A 21048-nucleotide genomic window follows, 5' to 3' on the forward strand; every position below is an offset into this window, starting at 1 on the left:
TGAGCAGAACATGAAATCTAACAGGGCTGCTTACACTAATTTGAGGTTCCCCAGAACAAGTATGCAAGTACAGGGTAGAGGAGGGAGAGAACTGCTGGGTAGAGCAAAACTGGGAAGGAATGTACTGTGAGCTCTGTGTGCCTACAGAATGATGTGAGGTTGTTGGGTTGTGCTTTAAATGATCAGCTGTCCAGACAAGGAAGACCATAGTCCTAGTGGACACTGAAATATTCAGATTGCCTACCCTATTCAGTTCTGGAGACCCACTTTGAAAGGTATATTGAGCAAACTCTCCTATAAAGACCAGCTTAAGAAATAGGCAACAACTGAAATAGTGAAGGAATTTTTAAAGTAATTGAATATCCCTGGCTTGAAAACAAAAATATTATTTCCTTCTGAAATACGGATTTAAAGGGTAGAATTAAGACCAATGAATAGAGGAAGGTAAACTTGGGCTTAATATAAGAGACATTTATAGCAATTCAAGGTATGTGATAAGTATTATAGCATTCCCAATCACTAGACTATGTGGAGGTTGGAGGACAGGTTTTTAATTTAAATAGACAGGTTAGGTAAATACTATGTCTTCTCCCTCCAAACTTCAAATCTACCAAAATTATGTCTGATAATACACAAGTACATATGCATGCATGAGTACACACATCAAAGATAGAAAATAAGAAAGGTGAGGAAGCTTTTCATGGAAGAGAAAATCCTAGAGGAGAATATTGAACGTAGGAGACAGGAAGTTACAGCTGTTAGAATGCTTCTGTAGGAAAAGATGAGCCCACCAAGGGGAGCTCCCTCACTTTTGAGGGACACTGATCCCAGAAGAGAGGAACAGCAATGTGAGGTTTGAAATAATGTACATTTGAGTAAATAGTAAATGCTGATGGCATTTTAGCTGGCCTGTTGCAGAGGCCTAGATTAAACACATGACCACTTGTCTGTTCCATCTCTGAGAAGTTATTGAATACACTAAAAGGATGAAAGAATTCTCTTTCTGAAAGGGTTTTGATAGCCCTGAGCTTCAGTTGTCTTGAAATAATCATGAATATTTTTTTTAATAAAAGTCGGGATAGATTTGGATTTGGTGGTACTTCGTAGACTAGTTTTATCACTTTTCTTACAAAGTCAGGGGGTTACTGTGATAGGAATTAGTTTTTAATATGAGAAACTAGAAAGAAAACCTGAAGTTATGCAACTTATTAGGAATGGCAGGAGAGAGCACTTCTTGGCCTGCTGTGACCCCAACACAGCATAGATTGGGCATAGAGGCCTGAATAGAACAGGGAACAGAGATCAGGGCCAGGACCACAGCGGGGGCTAGAAGCTACGATGGGACAAAGGGCAACTGGCATGATCCAGAAACGTTTATAGGACTTCCTGAAGCAATAGGTAAAAGGATATGGGACAAAGGGTGCCGCCCCAAATGGGGGAAGTAATCTAGAGATTCAGATGAGCCTAGGTGAGTGTAAAGGCCACACAGATTGCTGGCATCCTACTGTTCTTGGGATAGGATTCTGCTGGATTACAGTGGGAAAGGATAGGACAGAGCTGCAACTACTGTGTCTTAGGCCAATATTTAGAAAATGACAGGGGTCCTTCTTTATTCTATAGGGCTGTCCAGTTGCTAGGACAGCAAAATGACAGCGTTGTCATTTTCTAGAGGTCAAGGCCAAAGTGAAAGGCAATGAATGTCACTAGAATTCTCTAATGCTGGTTTCCCTGTCTCTCCCTCCTCTCCTCCCAAGAGTAGCAGCACCTAGGGCACACCTCCATTTGCCATGCCCTTCACTAGGCCCTTCACACAGGGCTTATCTGGAGGAGGCAGTAGGGGAATGACTCAGGATCCAGAGAGTTGTGCCTCTGAAACGTTTTCTACCCTAAGTCTTTCTGCCATTTTAATGGTTCTCCCCATCTCTTTACTTCTTTCCCTGCTCACTTAGAACTTTGAAAAATGTCAATGTAATTTTGAAGAACATTGCTTTGCTTTATTCTGCTTTGATGTGTGCTCTCGAACACACAATTTCTTTCTGGAGCTTCGTTTATTTTCTGTGGAAAATGAGGATAGTAATATCTATTGTTGTAAAGATGACATGACATGATGCATGTAGTTGGCACACACATAGACCCCTGTTGAGCCCCACATGTGTATGGAAGATACAGTATTAAATAACACTAATACTAATGATTTCCTCAAATAGAGGTGCCTAAATACCTTGTGCCCTGTATCTGTTTATTTCATTTTTGCATTATTTATTTTTTGTCACTTGGAAGTCTTCGTACAAGACATTTGTCATGAATTTAGGAATAGTTGGAAGTGTTTGTTACTTATAGCTTTTCAGTAACTTCTGAGTGACTTTTGAGTCACCAACAAGTTCTTGAAGTGCTTTGCAGGAGTAAATTTTGGGCACTTATTTACAGGGTATGAAAATGTTGTGGGTTCATCAATGTGATTTATGATGGGATTCAGACATAGCCTGTGAAAGACTCATGGGTGAGGCATGGGGAGGAACACCAAGGGTAGTAATGGCAGCATTGTAATATAATTTGGGGGGGAACTCTGGGCACACCACTTTAGGAAAACAAGAATAATTTATATATTGAGAACCACAGTAGGTGAGACTTGGCAATAGCAAAGCAAGGAAGAATGCAATATTCTTTATCTTTGTAGCATTTCTTGCTTATTTACTGAATGTACTCTTGTTTATTTTAGGGCACTAAAAGCTTAGAACCAGACCCAGAAGTTAATACTTTAACCGTCACAGTTGTACCAGATCTTTCTTTTAGAGATTGAGATCTGGTTTCTATTCATGCCTCTGAAATGTTAAAATTATTATCACACTGGTGAGAATAATGTATTTGTAAATCCCCTTGTTTGATGACGGCCACAGACAAGTCAAGATGGTGCCTGGCACTTTGCCAAGAGGAGTGGTTTGAGAAGTAACACCAGCGAGCCATTAAGACAATGGAGATTCCTTAATGACTGATTGCTGTGTCTAGATTATGTCAATTAAGTTAAGCTGTGTGTAATCATTAAGATGATGAGGATTCCTTATTGGTTGACTGCTGTATCTAGTTTAAGTTAAGCTGTGTGTAATTAGTTGGGTATATACTTCTCTGTCCCATAATAAAGCGGCTCCCGCTGTATCAACCTTCACAAGTTGCTTGTCACCCCCCCCCCCGTTATTTTGCCCAGCCAGACTGCAGCACTTGATGGGAACTTGGTTCTCTTTATTTAAAAATAACTTATTAGGGATGGGATCGTGGCTCAGTGGCAGAGCGCTTGCCTAGCATATATGAGGCACTGGGTTCAATTCTCAGCACCACGTATCACTAAATAAAATAAAGGTCCATTGACAACTAAAAATATACATAAAAAATAAAAATAACTTATTAGGAAAACCTACAGTTTTCAATTAAGAGTTTTAGGGGCACTTATATGAGCTTCATTCCCCTTTGTTTTATTTTAACCCATTGATCTTGGTGAAGAAGGGGTTAAATTAAGTGGAATCATAGTCATGAGCCTTACTTAAAGCTCTACTTAGAAAAAAAATAAATGTATATATTTTTGTTACCTTTATAGGTCTATAAATTTGTTTTGGATCCTATATAGAGATGTAAAATATTTTATTAACTCAGAAAATATTTGCCTTTCTGAAATACTACGTTAGTCTTGTCTTCTTGAAAAGTTGCCCTTGTCAAATTAAAACCCACATTTGTTTCATTTGCCATTGGCCCTTATCTACCCTCCCACTTTATCTCCTATGTCCTTCCAGTCAGACCCTGCAGTCTGCAATACCAGGCTGTGTGATTGACCTCATCCCCAACCTGCTTCACGCTGGTCCACACCTGGCTTCATGCCTCTGCCTGACTTTCCCAAGATTGCCGGCTGAGGAATTGCTTTGAGCGCTGCTCTTTTAGGACCTCCCAGACTCATCAGCTTCTTACCCAGCACTCTGATGCCTTCTCTGCTGTCGTCTACCATCCTCATCTCTCTATATTGGGTTGTCTGTAACCTTCGTGGGCCTCTTCTTATCAACTGTGAGTACCTTAAGGATGGATTGGTTTCACCTTCGCTTGTCACTCAGCATCCACTAAATGACTGCCTAATTATTCCCCCAAAGGTTGCTATGCTATTTATTTGTTCCATTTGAAAATAGAACCAAACTTAAAATATAGATAGCGGACATGAATTATTTGCCCATAATTCTGCAATAGCCTACCTTAATATTTATTCTTGCCTTTTCAGTATTTTCCTTTGCAATTTTCCTTAGTTGTAAACCTAGCATATCTCTTATGTATCATAATTTAAAAATTATAGTGTAAATATTTCTTTGCTGCTGCCTGGCCTTCATAGTCCTCATCTTTAGCAGTTTTTAAAAATGTCACCAAGTAGATAGTTTATGCATTTGTTTGCCTTTAAAACTTTAGTGTTTTTATCCTAGTTGTTAAGACGTATCACTATGATAATGATAGATGGGATATATTTACAAATTAAGAATGCCAGAATGTGGAGGAAAGTGCCAAGTATTGAGTTCAGAAGGTCTTGGTGCCAATTAAGCTGTGTCCTTTGTGTGGCTTTGGATCTTCTTCATCTGTACTGATAAATGTGGCATATGATTCTTGTAATGAAATCTAATAAGGGGAAATGAAAGAGGTTTGTGGGATTCTTAATATTTGCTGGGCACTCAAATATTGTTATGCTATTTCACTGAATCCTTGGGGCGGCTTTAGAAGATTGGCTGGAAAAGGTTTTCAACTTATTTCAGGTCACACAATAAGTGCCAAGATCCAAACCCAGTTAGTTCTTCTTCCGAGATCAGACGAGATCAGGGTGGTATGGCCATAGACCAAACCCAGTTCTTCTGTACTCCATAGTCCTTTATCCTTAAGCTTCCTCGAGAGATGTTGTCCCACTGGTGAAGATATACTCTGAAATAAAAGCAGAAGGAGCAATTCTAGGACCTTCATACCAAAGAATATTCATGGAAGAAAATCATTTATGAAAAAAGGAGCATGTTGAGATATTCACAGTATTTTTTTTTATAATTGACCAATATTTTATAAAACTTCTAAAAACAACAACAACAACAAACTTCTTAAATCTCTTATAAAGAATAGTGAGTCCATTTGTCAAAACCTGACTTCCATGTATGTTCTTGGCACAAAGAATGAGTGCAGTAGGAAATAGTCAGGATCCTCTGTGAGGATGAATGGAGAGGAACATCACTGAAAGTGAACGTTGGTGAAGCATGAGGCTTGATTCCATCCCAGAGCTACAGTGTTTCTGTGGAGATGTAGAGTTACAGGCAGAAAAGAGGCAGTATGGGTCTTCTTGCAGGGTGAGGATGAACTGGAATGAGAGATACCTAAGGGCAGAGAGAATAGCCAGGAGATGTTTATAATCTTTTAGATAAATAGAAAAGGAAGTCATCACATTGCAGAAGTAGAAGTAACAAGTTTATTGGCCTCTTTTTTTTTTTCTAAACTACAAATCCGATCATATCAGTATTGTTAAGAGCTTTTGTTTTGGTGTCAATCTTCCTGGGTTTGAAACCCTAGCTATGTGACCTTGGACAAAGTCCCTTGACTTTCTTAAGCTTCATTTTATTTCTGTAAGATGGGGAGAATAATAGTAGTATTCATGGCATAAATTTGTTGTGAGAATTAAATGGAATATTGTGCTTCAGTGGCTTAACATGGAGTAAATGTAACAGTTCAGTTCAGTGTATGTTTATTATCATTTCATGTTCTGCTTATTCATCTTCCATTGATATTCACTACCTCCTTGCCCCAAACCCTTGCAGTTCTCTGTGATCTGGCTCCATTCCACTCCATAATCTCTTCACCAAAGGTCCAAAGGTCTTCAAGGTCTTGGAAGATAAAAATCAGACTATGGCAAGCTGAGGACTACATGCTCCATCTAAAGTGGGCATATGACTCTCATATTTGCATTGGAAGATGAGCTTGGTATAGTGAGTTCATCACCTTTGAAGAGGTGTCAGAAACCCAAACTTCGTGTGAAACCCCCCAACTATTAAATTGGAATTGTTAAACAACACTCTACTACTGAGCCACAACCCCAGCCCTAAAGTGAGTATTCTTTATAAAGCCACTTGGAGAACACAGAACAAGGTGTCTGATCCAAATCTGTGATGTGACAGAAAGTTTGCAAGAGTCAGAGATGCTTAATCTAAGAACCAAAGGGAGAGCTGGAGGATTCTCAGAAATCTAAATGAAATTAGAATTGTTAAATAACACTATAAGACCAAACAAAGTCAATCTGCAGGCTGGTTAGGGTTAGTAGCACCTGGAAACCCTCTGCTTCATGCCTTTTCCCACTCTTGCAGACTGCTCTTTTTCCCTCGATAGACTTGATTCCCCTGTGCCTGATGGTTTCAGACACCCTGGCCACTGTGTCTGGACTGGCCTTGGATCTTTCTCTAACTGTTCTTTTAGATGTAGCTCAATCTTATATTTGCTGAACTCATTATTTCCTTCATTGTCATATCAGAACATCTTGCGGCCATTTTTATTCTGTTAATACATTTATTCACTTATTTATTCAGTAAATAATTATTAAGCACCAAAACACAGACCAACTACAACCATAAACCAGAGCCCCTGTTCTACTGGAACGTCAATTTCGGAGTGAATGATCATGTGTCAATCCTCCCATGAGAAGGTGAGAGCCTTTAGGGCAGGGATTGGGTGCTGTTTGTCTGGTTTCCTTAGCAATTAGTCCAATGGGCTTGATACTAAGTGCCTTAGTGTTCTAGTGATTCTGTAACAAGTTGTCACAAACTTCGTGCCTTAAAACAACACGTGTTTAACCGTCTTTCAATTCTAGAGGCCAGAAGTCTCAAATGGGTCTTACTAGATTAAAATAAAAGTGTTAGTTGTGTTCCTTCTAGAGGGTCTGGAGAAAATCAGTTTCCTTGTGTGGTTTTTGTTTTTGTTTTTTTTTTTTGAGGCTTACAAATTGTATCTCCGTCTTCCAAGCAAGTCATAGAATCTTCAAATCTGTCTCTGACTCTGACCTATTTTCCTTTCTCTTCTACTTACAAGGACCTTTGTGATTACATTGAGCCCACCTGAATGATCCAGGGCACTCTCTTCAGCTCAGGATTAGTTGATTAGCAACCCTAATTCCATTTGCCGCCTTAGTTACCCCTTGCCACACCTACAGATTCTGGTTAGAACACAGACATCTTTGCAGGCACAAGGGGTGCAGGGAGTATTACTCTTGCCTGACATACCTGGCAAACAGAATGAGCGAATGGCTGATGAATGCTTGCAAACACACAGAGGGTAGCAACCAGTGTTGTGCTAGCCACAGAAAGGGAGAAAAAAGGAGAAAATGTCTCTGTCTTCAAGAAGTTGTTTGTCAATGGAATCAATTGGTGAGGAAGGTTACTGAGACTCCTCTAGCTCTCCCTTTGGTTCTTAGATTAAGCATCTCTGATTCTTGCAAACTTTCTCTGATATCACAGATTTGGATCAGACACCTTGCTTTGTGTTCTCCAAGTGCCTTTATAAAGAATACTCACTTTAGGGCTGGGGTTGTGGCTCAGTAGTAGAGCACTTGCGTAGCACGTGTGAGGCCCTGGGTTTGATCCTCAGCACCACATAAAAATAAATAAATAAAATAAAGGTATTGTATTCTCCAACTACAACCAAAAAATAAATATTTAATAAAAAAGAATGCACACTTTATTGATTGTGTGATGCTAGTTTAGTAAGTTCCCATCTATTAGATTTTACAGGTAAAGAGAAAACAGATATGGTTTATTTCTCAACTTGTGGTATTGGGCAGAGGACCTGGCATATGGTAAGAATTCAAATAGTTGTTGAAAAAAAGAATGAAAAAATAAATAAGCAAAGATTAGATGAAAATGAAATGTTTAAACCACCTAGGACTTGTTCTGCATTGGGGCTTTGTAACCTGAAACCCTGGGCTTTCCTGACAAGCACACAAAATCAGAGGGCAAGCACATGTGCCCCTCTTCCCTTCCTGTGGGAAGCAAAGAGTATTCATCAGATTTTCAAAGGAGTCTACCCCCCAAGAAGAGGTTAGGAAGCACTGCTCTAAGTGTGTGGAGTTGAGATGAAATCCTTTGGCCAAGGCAGAGTAGGAAGATGCCAGACTGATTTTTCTCCAATGCTAACTGGGCTTTTGTATCTCATCTCCACCTTCTGCAGGAGAAGAGAGTGTGCTGCCTTTGCTGACCCAGGACTCTAATTCCAAAACTCGGAGGGGCATTTTAAGAAGAGCTGTATTTTCCGAGGACCAGAGAAAGGCTCTGGAGAAAATGTTTCAGAAGCAAAAATACATCAGCAAAACAGATCGAAAGAAACTTGCCATCAACTTGGGACTAAAGGAGTCACAGGTACTAATGATCAGGAAGATGTCTCCTGCTTTTCCTTTCTGAAGACATACAATGAAATCCATTTATTTGGTAAATATCTCTTGTGCTAGGCGCAGTGCAGAACCCTGAAGTGTTCTCAAAATGCTTTTCATAATTTGTTAGTGGGTAGAAATAGATGATTTCTGTTTGGAAAGAGAACCATTGCTGAGAGGTTTAGGTCTTGCCATTGGACTGATTGATTCTTCCAAAACAAAGTGAAATGCTAAGGATGTAGCATTTATAGCATATATTTTTTTTTTTGCTTTATATTCAGAGAAGCAGGCTAAATAATTTCTTTCAAAAGCAGGAACGATTTTCTTGTCTTTCTCTTCATTTTCAACCCAAAATCAAAGCATGAATAAGTGACTTATGAATACTCATTAATGGGTCTCATTATTTTGCACTTTGGGTTTATGTCATGTACAGTTTAGTCATTCACATTTGCAACTCTTACACACCTTTCTTGCACTTAATGTAATTGTGAATGAGACTTTCTGCCTTTTTGACAGTGAAGATTACTCTAAAGTTTGACCCACTTACAAATAGTTAACACATAAGACTGTAGCATTTTCCTATTTAATCCCTTTTCTCATCACAATGCACTGTAATAAGCCTCTTTTCTAGATGAATAAATGTGCAGAACTGAATATAGGTCCTGTGTCATGTAGCAAAGCTGTTTGGGAGTTGGGCTTCTATCTTAGGCATCCTGACTTTGGATTTATGTTTTCCTCAAACTAGAACCCCTGTATACAGTTGTGCAGGGTGTTCACTGTTCAGAGGCATTTGGCTAGCAGGAGGATGGCAGCGGGAATAGGTTTCCTGGTCAGGCCTACATCCACCTGCATTTTGCCAGTTAGTGTAAAGAAACTGAAGGGCTAGCAGAGGCTCTGTCTTAATCATGCCATCCTCCTCTTCCTCACTATAGATGACCTATGCTACATTTTGGACCTTACTAAAACCAGTTATTATTGTATGGCACTCTCTTCAAGATTGCTTTCTTTCTTTAGGGATGTGCTTTGTTTCCATAGACTGCCTTTCATGTCCAAATTTTGGGAGTGGTAGGATGCAGCACATGGTGTGGTACAGGGTAATTGACCTAGATCCATCAGTCTGTGCCCTTCTTGAACTGTGATACTAATGAGTCCACAACCTCAACTGATTGCCCTGTGCCTTGGTTTCTCACTTAAAAGAACAAGAGCAATTAAGGAATTCTGTCTAGGTCTCAGAGCAATTTTGTGTATGTAACAGATAAATTAGTAGCTGCATCTTGATGGTTGGTCTCTTGTGTGCAAGATACTATGTGAGAAAGGCAGGAAGAGGAAATATGGTGAGTACTGAGAAAGACATACTTTTTTTTTGTACCCCAGAAACTTGTACACCTGGGAGAAGCTCATGAAAAGTTAGATAACAACACAAGACCATATGATAATTAAAGGGGACATAGCTGTTGAAAGATGGAAAAGTAGCAAGGTTCCATCTTACAGTACTCTAAGAAAGTGTGAAAATCTGTTAGTGTGTGTATTGTGTTCCTATAAACAGAATCTTATGCATATATTTTGTCTTTTCCTAAAGAACAGTTTAGATCACCTGAGTAACACAGTGCACAGATCAAGCAGTAGATACGGGAAGACCCCAAAGATTCCCTCCCAGTCATCATCTACTTCTTCCATGGACATCTACTATTCCCATTTCTAACAACCCAGATTAAGTTAGCCTGTTTTTGTACTATAACTTAAGCACTCAGTATGTATTCTTTTGTATGTGGCTTCTTCCACTTAATATTATGATGATGAGATTCTTCATGTTGTTGCATGTAGTAGCAGATCATTCTACTTATGCTGGGTTTGTATTATCATTACATGGTATAAAATGATTAATTCATTTTACCGAAGGGAGCATATGTATTGTTCCCAGTTTTGACTATTGTTAATAACATTACTGAGGATTGTACTGTTTTACTTTTTATTTCCCTGCATTCAAATGTTACAGGATGCATCCTTGCATGGTGGTACCTATCAATTCATTCTTTGATGTGTGTCTCGTTACAGATCATCGTGTAGATATAGAATAATTCAATTAACTACCATCAACTTTTAAGTTACTTCTAGTTTTCACTATTCCATCTATTTATGCACTTTTAAAATATTATTGCAAATTAGGGAATTAGGAGTGGGATTATTTGTTAAGGTATATGTATATTTTTAAAGTGTGACAGATTAAAAATTTCTTTCTAAAACAATATTATATAAAATTAGATGATGAATTATGTAAAAATTTCACTCTTATTAACAAAAATGATTTTTTGCAAACCCTTTACCATTTATCATTTTAAATAATATCAGCAATATTATGGACAATGGTATTTATTATTTTTTAGTTTGAATTTTTCTAACTTCTAGAATTTGAGGTCTTTTCGTCACTGGCCTTTCCATACTGCATTTTTTTCTATCATATTGTGCCTTGTTGATGTATAGCAATTATTTTGGATATTAATAAACATATTTGGAATATTACAGTTACTTACATTTTCCTGCTATAGATGCTATAAAAATCCCTGAGTTAGTGATTTTTTTATTGTGGTAAAATAAATATAAGATTTATCACTCAGTGGCATTCAGTAACTGACATTATTGTGCAACCATCAGCATCCTCCATCTCCAGAACTTTTAGTTCTTATGAAACTGAAACTGTATCCAAAAACAACTCCTCCTTTCTCCCTCCTCAGCCCCTGGCAACAACCTTTATACTGTCTTTTTCTATGAACGTCTACTCTTAAGAATCTCATATAAATGGAACCATATAGTGCTTAGCTATATGATTTGTGATTAGCTCATTTCACTTAACACAATGTCTTCAAGGTTCATATGTGTTGTAGCATGTGTCAGAATATTCATAATTTTAAGACTGAATAATATTCCATCATATGGACATACCACATTTTTATTTAACCATTCATCTGTCAATGAAAACTTGGTTGTTTCCATGTTTTGGTAATTGTGAATAATACTGCTATGATGATAGACATACAGATATCTGTTTGAGTCCGTGATTTTAATTCTTTGAATAGCTTTTAGCTTTTTCATATGTTTCTGATATATTTATTTATATAGAAATTTTGCATTTTCATATAATCAGTTCTATCTGTCTTATCCATTATAGCCTTAGTAATTTATGGCATGCTAACATTCATCTCTCCAAGACTATAATGACAATCTGTTATGTTTTCTTCTAGGACTCTGATAGTTTTGTTTTCTTATTGTTTCTACCTGGAATATGTTTTTGTATTTGTTGAAAGAGGTAGAACTTTAGTGTCTTGTCACAAATATATGTATGTGTCCCAAGACCACTGATTGTGAAAAAACTCTTTTTGTGTGTGTGTGTGTTTTAATTTTGATAGCACTTAAATATTTCTAAACATACAGAATGATTAAGAGAAGAAGAAAATAACGAATATGATGAGAAAGACCAGCTTCATTAATGGGAACAAATAACTCAGTGAAAACCCATTAGAAATATTTTGCTTGCTTTGTAGAAGTAAATGCCAACTTCAAATAAAAAACAAGTTCATGAGTATAACCAAATGCTCTGATATGTGTACTTCAGAGCTATTTTCTTATGAAAAGCCTTAATCACAAAGTTATAACTGGGCTGGCAGTATTTTACACTCAGTTGTCTGGGTAGACTTATTTTGCAGCCATTCTAAACATTGTCAATCAAGTTGAAGGAATAAAAAAATTATTTTGTCAATTTAGAAGGACCATTTCAGATAGAATTTTTTTCTTCATTGAGAGAAATATTTGGTTGATATACTTTATCTAGGTAAAAAGTTTCTAGTTGTGTTTTTAAAATGAAAATCTAAGTTGTTAGTGTAAGGGTAGAATGGGAAATCGGAACTGGTAAAAATAATGTGATTGACTTTCAGAATATCAGGAAAACCAATTGGGAAATCTTCTGCTCAGGGACCATTGAGTACACAGTGAATAAAAAGCATAGCTAATAACAGAGTTAGTAGTAGAGTAGAAGAAAGGAGGGAGGGAGAGAAAGGAAGTGGTGGTACTAGAAAATGAAATTAGCCAGATTATATTGTTACATTGTGTGCATGTATGAGAATGCAACAAGAAATCCTACTATTATGTATAATTATAATGTACCAACAAAAATATATAAGTAAAATAATATTAATAATATAGAGGGCATTATGCTGGGTGCATTGGGGGACGCTGTGGCTCTAATCAAGAACCCATCATAAGAACTTTGGGCTTAATTACAACCAATTGTTACTTATTAAACCTAATTATCACGGTGTGACAAGTCCAAGGAATACATAAAGCCTATAATTTAACAAAGAATTATAAAATATATTCTCAATTTAGTCTCAAAAATATGATGAGGTTGCATTTTTTTTTTTTTTTTTTTTACAAGAGCCTGGATACTGGATTTAGATAGTCATCCATTCTAGTCTAAGCGTTTCCTTTATACTAACTATTTAATCTTGAGCATTTAATCTCCCTAAACCTCAGTTGTCTTATATGTGAAATGAAGACTTCTTATAGCCATGGTAAGGATCAAAGTGTAAAATCCACCTACAGTGCGTGGTCTGATGCTTGGTACAAAATACATGCTCATATGCTATGTGAATTCATAAAGTTCCTTGAATAAATAATTTAGCACAGACCAAATGATATGTTTAAATACCTGAGAAAGTCAATTTTGAAAGACATGAGGCTTATAGAATGTAACCAATTTACTACGGTTATTTTGTTTTAGAATATATGTGGGGATATTATGTTAAAGTAATTTCTTAGATATTTTTGTATAAGCCAATGTGAAAAGCCACAGGGACTTTCTAGGTTGGGTCTCATAATAAGGTGTCCTGTAGAATGGATATAGAAGCAAGTACAGTTTAAAATGCTAAAATAAGAGGATGGAGGTACAGCTCAGAGGCACAGTGCTTGCCTGGCACAGTTGAGGCCCTGGGTTCCATCCCTAATGCTTCAAATAAATGAATAAACAAAATGTTTACGTGGAATAACAGAGAATAAATTATTATTTTTTCCAATTATTTTATCAATAGGTGAAAATTTGGTTTCAAAACAGAAGGATGAAATGGCGGAATTCCAAAGAAAAGGAAGTGCTTTCCAATAGGTGCATCCAAGATGTAAGCCTTCAAGAGGATCCTCTTTCACAATCTGCTCTGGGTTTCTCTTCTCCATGTCCTTCAATATGGGAAGTCTCCCAACAGCACTCAAGTCCAGGATGGAGGGAGAATTCTCCAGAACCTTCAGAAAAACTAATCCAGGAGAGTTCAGGGGCACCACCCCCAGAAGCAAATTCACTGCATGGTGCCTTGTATTTGTCTTCTGAGGAAGAAGCTGGAGACAAGGGTGCACTTACTAGGGCCATATGAATGGAAGCATTCCTCCATGTTAATTTATAAGAACACTTAACCAACAACATTTGAAATCTAAAGCCAATTAGCTTGTGCCTCATCATTGCCTAAAACCTAACATCTTCAGAATGATGCATGAACTAATGCTTTAGAAAAATCCACTCCAGTGTTCTCTTATTTAGCCCTATACTCAGACTTAACTTGTAAGTGGAATAGAATCTTCCAGGACAGATGATGGAACTAAAAAGAATAAGAGCAAGCATTGGCTCAGTCCCTTCCCTGAGTATGTGTATATATGCATATGTCTGTATGTGTATATATATGTAAATATTCATTACAATACATTGGTAGAGACTCAATTATCTTCAAATACTGCATTGAGAAAATTCATTTCCTTTTTTTATGAAGAAAAATAAACCACTGACAGAATGTTATAAATTTTTTGGAAATAATGTAAAATTTGAACTTTATCCAAACTTTCATACCACAAGAATATATTTTGATAATTTCTCAGGGGCTAGGGCTGTAGCTCAGTAGTAGACTGTTTACTTAGCATACATAAGGCCCTAGGTCAATCCCCAGAATAGCAAAAAAAGAAAACAAAATTCTCTTATTTTATGACTTCTTTTAGTATCCAACTATAAGTGAATAATTGCAACTCAGCAATCCTAATCAAATGAGCCACAGTTACATACACTGAAGATATACATTAAAATGAACCCAAGAATTTCTGAATATAACTGTTAGTATGCTTAATTTTCAAGTCTCTGGACTTTATCAGGCCATCAGTGAGAGAGGTATCCATTTAACCAATAATTATTTTTTTATTCTTTCTCAAAGAGAATCAAAAAAAGAGAGATAGGCTTAGAGCAGGGTTTGCAAAATGAAATGGATGCCTTTGAGGGCCTAGTAGATAAACAGAGGTCATGGTTTACCTAAAGGTAGTTGAGTTCAATAATTTTCCAACCCTGTGTTGGCCAAACAAAACATCTGTGTCAAGTAGTTTGTGACCTCTGGCCAAAAATAAAGAAAGCTGCAGTGTTATGGCTCTTAAAATGTTCCCAACTGGACTTAAAAACACAATACTGATGGAATCTATGATGATTTCTGTTTGCACTTCTAGTTACAGGCTCAATTTTCCACTTAGTTGGCATTCACTATGTATATTGGGTTATTTTATGTATTAACAAACACCGCACAGATGTTTTATGTTTTTGACAACCCCGAAATAGTGTTTTTATAAAATTACATTTCTGGTAACGATTTGCTTAGTTAATCCAGCAATTTTAATTTCATGTCCAACAAAAAATTATGTTTCACTTTGAAGGAAATGAAGCAGAAAAAGGAAATGATGTGGTTTTGAACCAAGCTGTCATTGATCTGTGGATAAGAAACATTCCTAGAAGTTCATTATGTGGCATTTTGTTAGTGAACAAGCTACGTAATGATGGTGGCTTCTAATGTGCTTACCTTCTCAGCTATAGCCTTTGAAGGGTTGACATTTAGAAAAGGCACTGTTTCAGAAGATAATGGTTTTAATCAACATCAGGAAATTATTTTTTATGAAAGGATTTTTGTTGTTGTTGTTGGTATATGTCTTTATTGCATGATCTTTTACTTTCACTTAAGAGTCATCTTGGAAGCTCATCTCAATGCCTTCTTGCTGGGAGTGGGGGGCAGGGATTTGCTAACAACGGTTTAAATTTTAAGAGTTGTTTTAAAGTACAGTTTCTTTATATGATGTTAACCTCATTTACATTTTTAGGGTCCTCTCTAGGTTTTAGACCCTGTGCTAAGCATGTGGGTATATTAACTCATTTAATCCTCACAGAAATAACTCTATAATGTAGACAGTATTACTATCAGGGTTCAAGTGCTTATATAAGGTCCTGAGGTTAATAAATGGGATTTGGACCCTTCCAGTCCAGTTTCAAGTCTCGAGGTTTTTTTTACCAGACTCAAGGGGTCCATAGCACTATGGGATGTATTTACATTGTGTGGGATGCTTTATAAAAGATACATTCTGCCAATTTTGGTGAGATTTATTAAAGAAATTCAGAAGCACATGATATTTTATAATTTCTTTCTTAATGATTTTCTCTTTAGTATTCTCTTTTCTGCCAGATTTTGAAGTTTAGGGAAAGTAAGTGCCATGGGAGTGTTTAAGTGTGCAACGGAAATGCTTTTTTTTTTTTTTTTTAATCTCTCACTGCCCAAAATCATGAAGTACTTGTCTATGGTCAAAGTTTCTTGAGAATAACTTGAATTTTGAAAGAGAGAAAGTTGTCAAGGCCGTCTTATTACCTAGATCGTAGAAATGGGCTAATCGGTGCTTAAATGACTTTCATCAGAAAGCTCTGAGGCCCAGCTGAGGCTTCACTTTGTAAAACTGGCCTGATATTTGAATATACAAATCAGTCTTTTAATTATCTTTCATTCTTTATGCTTTGATTTTGCTTTCTGTTGCCAGAATTGCTGGAGGAAAGGACTGAGCACTGATATTCCATCCACAAGGGTCTCCCTTCTCTCTTAGCTCATGTTCCTGCTAACTGTCCCACCCTACCGACTCATGGCCTGGGGTGTCCATTTTCCTGTTATCTTGATACAGTTCCTTTTCTGCAGGTGATCATGTATTAGCATATTTGCTGTCTGCTTTTCAGATAAATGCTGTTTTAATTGGCACCAGGGCTGTAGAAGGAGGTCAAAATAAATTATCAAGTGGCTCTTAAGCAGATGAGAAAAAATAAATGATGAGCATTATCTCTATTTTTTAAAAATATTTAGGGTTGGAAATATATGAACAGGTATTATCACTGGCTCTGGAAACATTGAAGGCCATGATCATTAAAGTTTAAAGGATATTTCTTAGTAGTCAGATGGTTTGCATGGGAACCCAATTATATAAATAACTCAGTGGTTCTCAGAGTTTAAAAATCATATACATGATCATGCCATACCTTCCACCAAGGTTTGTATATACACACATATCTGAATATATATACTCCTTCAACATCCATACCTTCCAATCCACCCTTAAAACTCAATGCACATTTTTTTTTAACTTTTCAAACATAAAACCATAAAGAAACACACTCGTCCAACCCACATGGGGTTCACTCCCTTTTTCTGATGCATTTTGGGTGTATCAACTCTTTTAATGCACTTCCTTTAAAAGCTACACATGCCTCAATGTGTTCTATGCCCCATCCATCCCTCAGTTGTTACTGGTTCCATCAATCTCTGTTGGCCTTTAAAAACCATGAATTTCATTCCGCTGGACTCAGAAGCTTGTTAAACACTGCATTTTCAGCTGTCTGAAATCCCCCCAGTATTTTTGATTTCTGGAATTCAACACTTATTGGGCACTTATGAGAAACATTGTCCTAGCCTTTGTGCCAACAAATATGAGAAAGAGCATAGTCCTTACCCTCTCAGAGTTTATAAGTTCGTCTTTTCACCACGCAGCTTTTGAAATATTCCCTGCTGCTGTTGACAGGATCTGTTGAATTTGGGGCAAAAATAAACAAACTTTTGATATCCTCCAAAAACCCTGCCTCTCTATTTGCAGGAAGAGAATTCTTATGTGCTCTACTGTTCAGAAAATACAAGCTGCTCAACAGTGCTGGTTTTCTATGCTATCCCTCCTCCAGGCCATAGTAGTCCAGGAGGAGTTAGAAAGAGTCCAGAAATGAATTAAGCAGTTCCATTTTGTTTAGGTGGACACTTTCTCTCTCTCTCTTTTTTTTCTTTCAGCCTTCTCAGCCTCCATAGGAAGACAGAAGAAAAAGCAGATAATTGAAGCAGGGAAATTCAGGATGATGAGTGTTCTTGAATATATGAGGGAAATGTTGCAAGATTAATTTATATCCTTTTCAAACCATTTCTGAATTATGCAACTACCATAATGATGTATAGGACTTATGCCACAAATATGGTTCTTAGCTTCCAGTTATTGCCTGGGTTATATTACATTACATTGCATTATCAGTTTGAGGTTATAAAGAAATAGACTAAAAACACACTTAACAAAGTAAAATTCATATGTAATTCCACTTTCTGGAGATAGCCAACTTAGCTCTTTTATGAAAAAATTTTAGTCATTTTAAAATGTATGTTAATGTAAATACTTGTGTCTCAACAGATTTGGATCGCAGTGTATATCCAATTTTTCCCAATTTTTTTTTACTCAACTTTGTATACAGAAACATTTCCCCATGTCATTAAAAGTTACTTGAAACTATTTACTGTGACTGCATAATATTCCATTGTAGATCCTTTACTTTTTGAGGTGGACCAGGGGTTGGGGCCACAAGATAGCATGGCATAGAAAGAATGGCCATAGGATCCTGTGCTTAAGAATAATAATTTATGGTTTTGTACTATATAAAACCTCAGCAAATTAAACAGAATGAAATTTGTGAGGGAGCTTGGAGTTATGCTTTCACTAGTGTTGGATATAAAGTAATATTACACATGACAATGGGAGAGTCTCTTCAGAAAGCCACCAAGAAACTAATCAAAATGTACCTATCCACTCCAAGTTCAAGGGCATAAATACTCAGATTTTATAATACTCATAATCCACAGCAAACATAATCATTTAGTGTAACAGTCTATCTAATTTTAGTTTTCAGTCTTATTAATGCATTATTCAGCATTTTTTTTAGTTTATATTTTGGTTTACAAAGTGAGCAGCAGTCAGACAAACTCTTGGAGATCGGTCATCTATCACCACTTTGAAGACTGAAATGAGAAGGCTGGTTTGTGCAACTAGTCTAGAATTATTACAACTTCATGGATATTTTCTCAAAGTTACTTAAATGATAAAAATTTGAGGGAGCATCTTTTGGGATAAGAATATTCCAAAGTTAAAAGGGAACTGGAGAACCTTTAACACATTAGGTCCCAATTTTTTAATTCTGCAACTATTTCAACAAAATTGTCACAGGTGTATTAAGAAGGTTGAAAATCATAATATAGAACTTATATGTGTGTTTACACACACACACACACACATTCATTCACTGCAGCATCTGCTTTTCTCAAAAGAATAGACCTCTAAAAATAGTAAATATTTCAAAGTTATCGTAAGTTCATTGTCCAATTTAAGTTTTTTTAAGTGTTCCACATCTGGAATGATGGGACAAAATTTAATGTTATTTAAACCTAAAGTAGAACCATCAAGTCCTTGATCTTAACTGAAAGCTAAAAAATCAGGCATGTCAAATCTAAGACACAGTAATGTCATTATTTCATTATATATAATATATGTGTGTGTGTATGATATACATATATGTGATCCAATTGCTATGAATTCCATTTCAATCACACACTGAATAATTGTTGCAGTTTCTAGGGATGCTATAAAAATTATTACAAACTGGATGGCATAAAACAACAGAAATTTATTCTCTCACATCGTGGAGAAATTCAAAATCAAGGTGTCAGCAGGTCCTTGCTCCCTCTGATGGATCTAGCAAATGTCTCATCCAGTTCCCTGGTGGCTCTATGGCTTGAGCTACATGACTAAAATCTCTACCTCTATCTTTAGATAGTCCTCTCTATATACCCTCCCATGTTTCTGTGGCCCAAATTTCCCTCTGCCTTTTTCTTATAAGGACACCTGTCATTGGATGAGAGCCAAATCCAGCCATGGTCATGTAGCAAGATCCTTAAACTTAATTGCATCTCAGTGTGTATGTGTGCTCCTCAAATAAGGCCACATACATAGGTTTCAGGGGTTAGGAAGTGCAATATATTTTGGGTGAACATGGTTCAATCCCCTTGGTTGTATTCTACAGTTTCAGAGTAAAATTCCAGAATGAACAAAAGAAAAACACTTAGATTCCCTTGGCACCCCCTGTAAAGAAATTTGATGTTTGTTGCTTTGATTTAAGCTTTTGTTCCAACTAAGAGATTCACTAGTTGCAAGAATATTTGGAGTGGGGAAATTTTTGTGAAAATGGACTCCATTTAGCATTTCTTTCTATGTGGAAAATTTTAAGAAAATGCAACACTAATTTTTTTTTAAAGGTCTCACATGGATTCCAGATGTTGACCATTTAATCCAAGAAGGTGTTTTCTTATTATACAAATGTGGTACACATCAAAAAATTGGCATTGTTTAATTTGTGACTCACACATGAACCATTGTTTTTTTGTGATGTAGTTATTTTAAGTAATTCATAAACTAAACAATGCCAATACTTTGGACACATACTGTATTTGTGTAATGAGGAAACACCTTCTTGTATTAAATGGTCAACATCTGGTATCCATGTGGGAATTCCTTTGAAATTTTAAATAAAGACAAATTTGCATGGCATACAACTAGGAAGGCAACACAGAGCCGCAACTAACTGGTAATCAAAAAGACTGGATGAACTTTGTACTATATTCTAGTTTAGAAAATGGGGATGTTGACAAATATCCAATAATGTTTTTACAGTACAACTTTGAGGACAGGGTAATGGAGGTGTGCAATAGGGGCAATATTGAGTCTGGAAATGAAAATTGAATCAAGTGTACCATATGAGTAGGGGTAAAAGTCATTAAAAACTTTCTGGAGGGCTATTTGGTAACATAAAGTTATGTTATGAGCATGTCCTTTGATGAGACATCTCCACTTGCTGGAATTTATCATAAATTTGTATATAAGGATTCTGTCTCTCAATAAATACATCAGGTTTTATTTTCTGAGCAGTTTTGGGTTCACAGCAAAAATGAATGGAAGGTACAGAGATTTATCATACAATCTTGTCCTTAATATATAGTGTCCCCCACTATGAATATTTTTAACCAGAGTGAAATATTTAATACTAAAATTGACCAACCCATATTGATATATCATTATCACCCAAAGTACATAATTTACATAGTGTTCACTCTAGGTATTGTTCATTCTATGGGTTATGACAAATATATAATGACATACAGAATAGCTTTACTGCCCTAAAAATCCTCTCATAATATATTTTTATAACAAAAGAGAGTTAAGTCAATTTTAACAAATATAATGAAATCCTTGACACCCATTGAAAATAAAATTGTACAAGAATGATACATACAAAAATGAGCATGGTTTGTTGTTAAGGGGAAAGTAGATTACACAATAATATGTTAATGACACTACTATTGTGTATGTGTACATGTGTACATGTGTGTGTGTGCTTATGTTTGTGAAATTTTAGAGATTATACACACTCATATATTAACTATGGCTATCTTTGGGTAGTGGGATTAAGG

General features: G+C 36.4%; 1 protein-coding gene across 1 annotated transcript in view; it reads left to right on the plus strand.

Moving 5' to 3' along the window:
• Dbx2 (developing brain homeobox 2) overlaps positions 1–13821 on the plus strand; it is a 32390-nt gene extending 18569 nt beyond the window's left edge. The window contains exons 3-4 of the mRNA XM_026401406.2: positions 8209–8396; positions 13489–13821. Coding sequence (XP_026257191.2) covers positions 8209–8396; positions 13489–13821 — 521 coding nt within the window. The remainder of the gene's footprint in view (positions 1–8208; positions 8397–13488) is intronic.
• Positions 13822–21048: the final 7227 nt, after the last annotated feature.

This window comes from Urocitellus parryii, chromosome 5, assembly GCF_045843805.1.
Source record: "Urocitellus parryii isolate mUroPar1 chromosome 5, mUroPar1.hap1, whole genome shotgun sequence".
Taxonomy (NCBI): domain Eukaryota; kingdom Metazoa; phylum Chordata; class Mammalia; order Rodentia; family Sciuridae; genus Urocitellus; species Urocitellus parryii.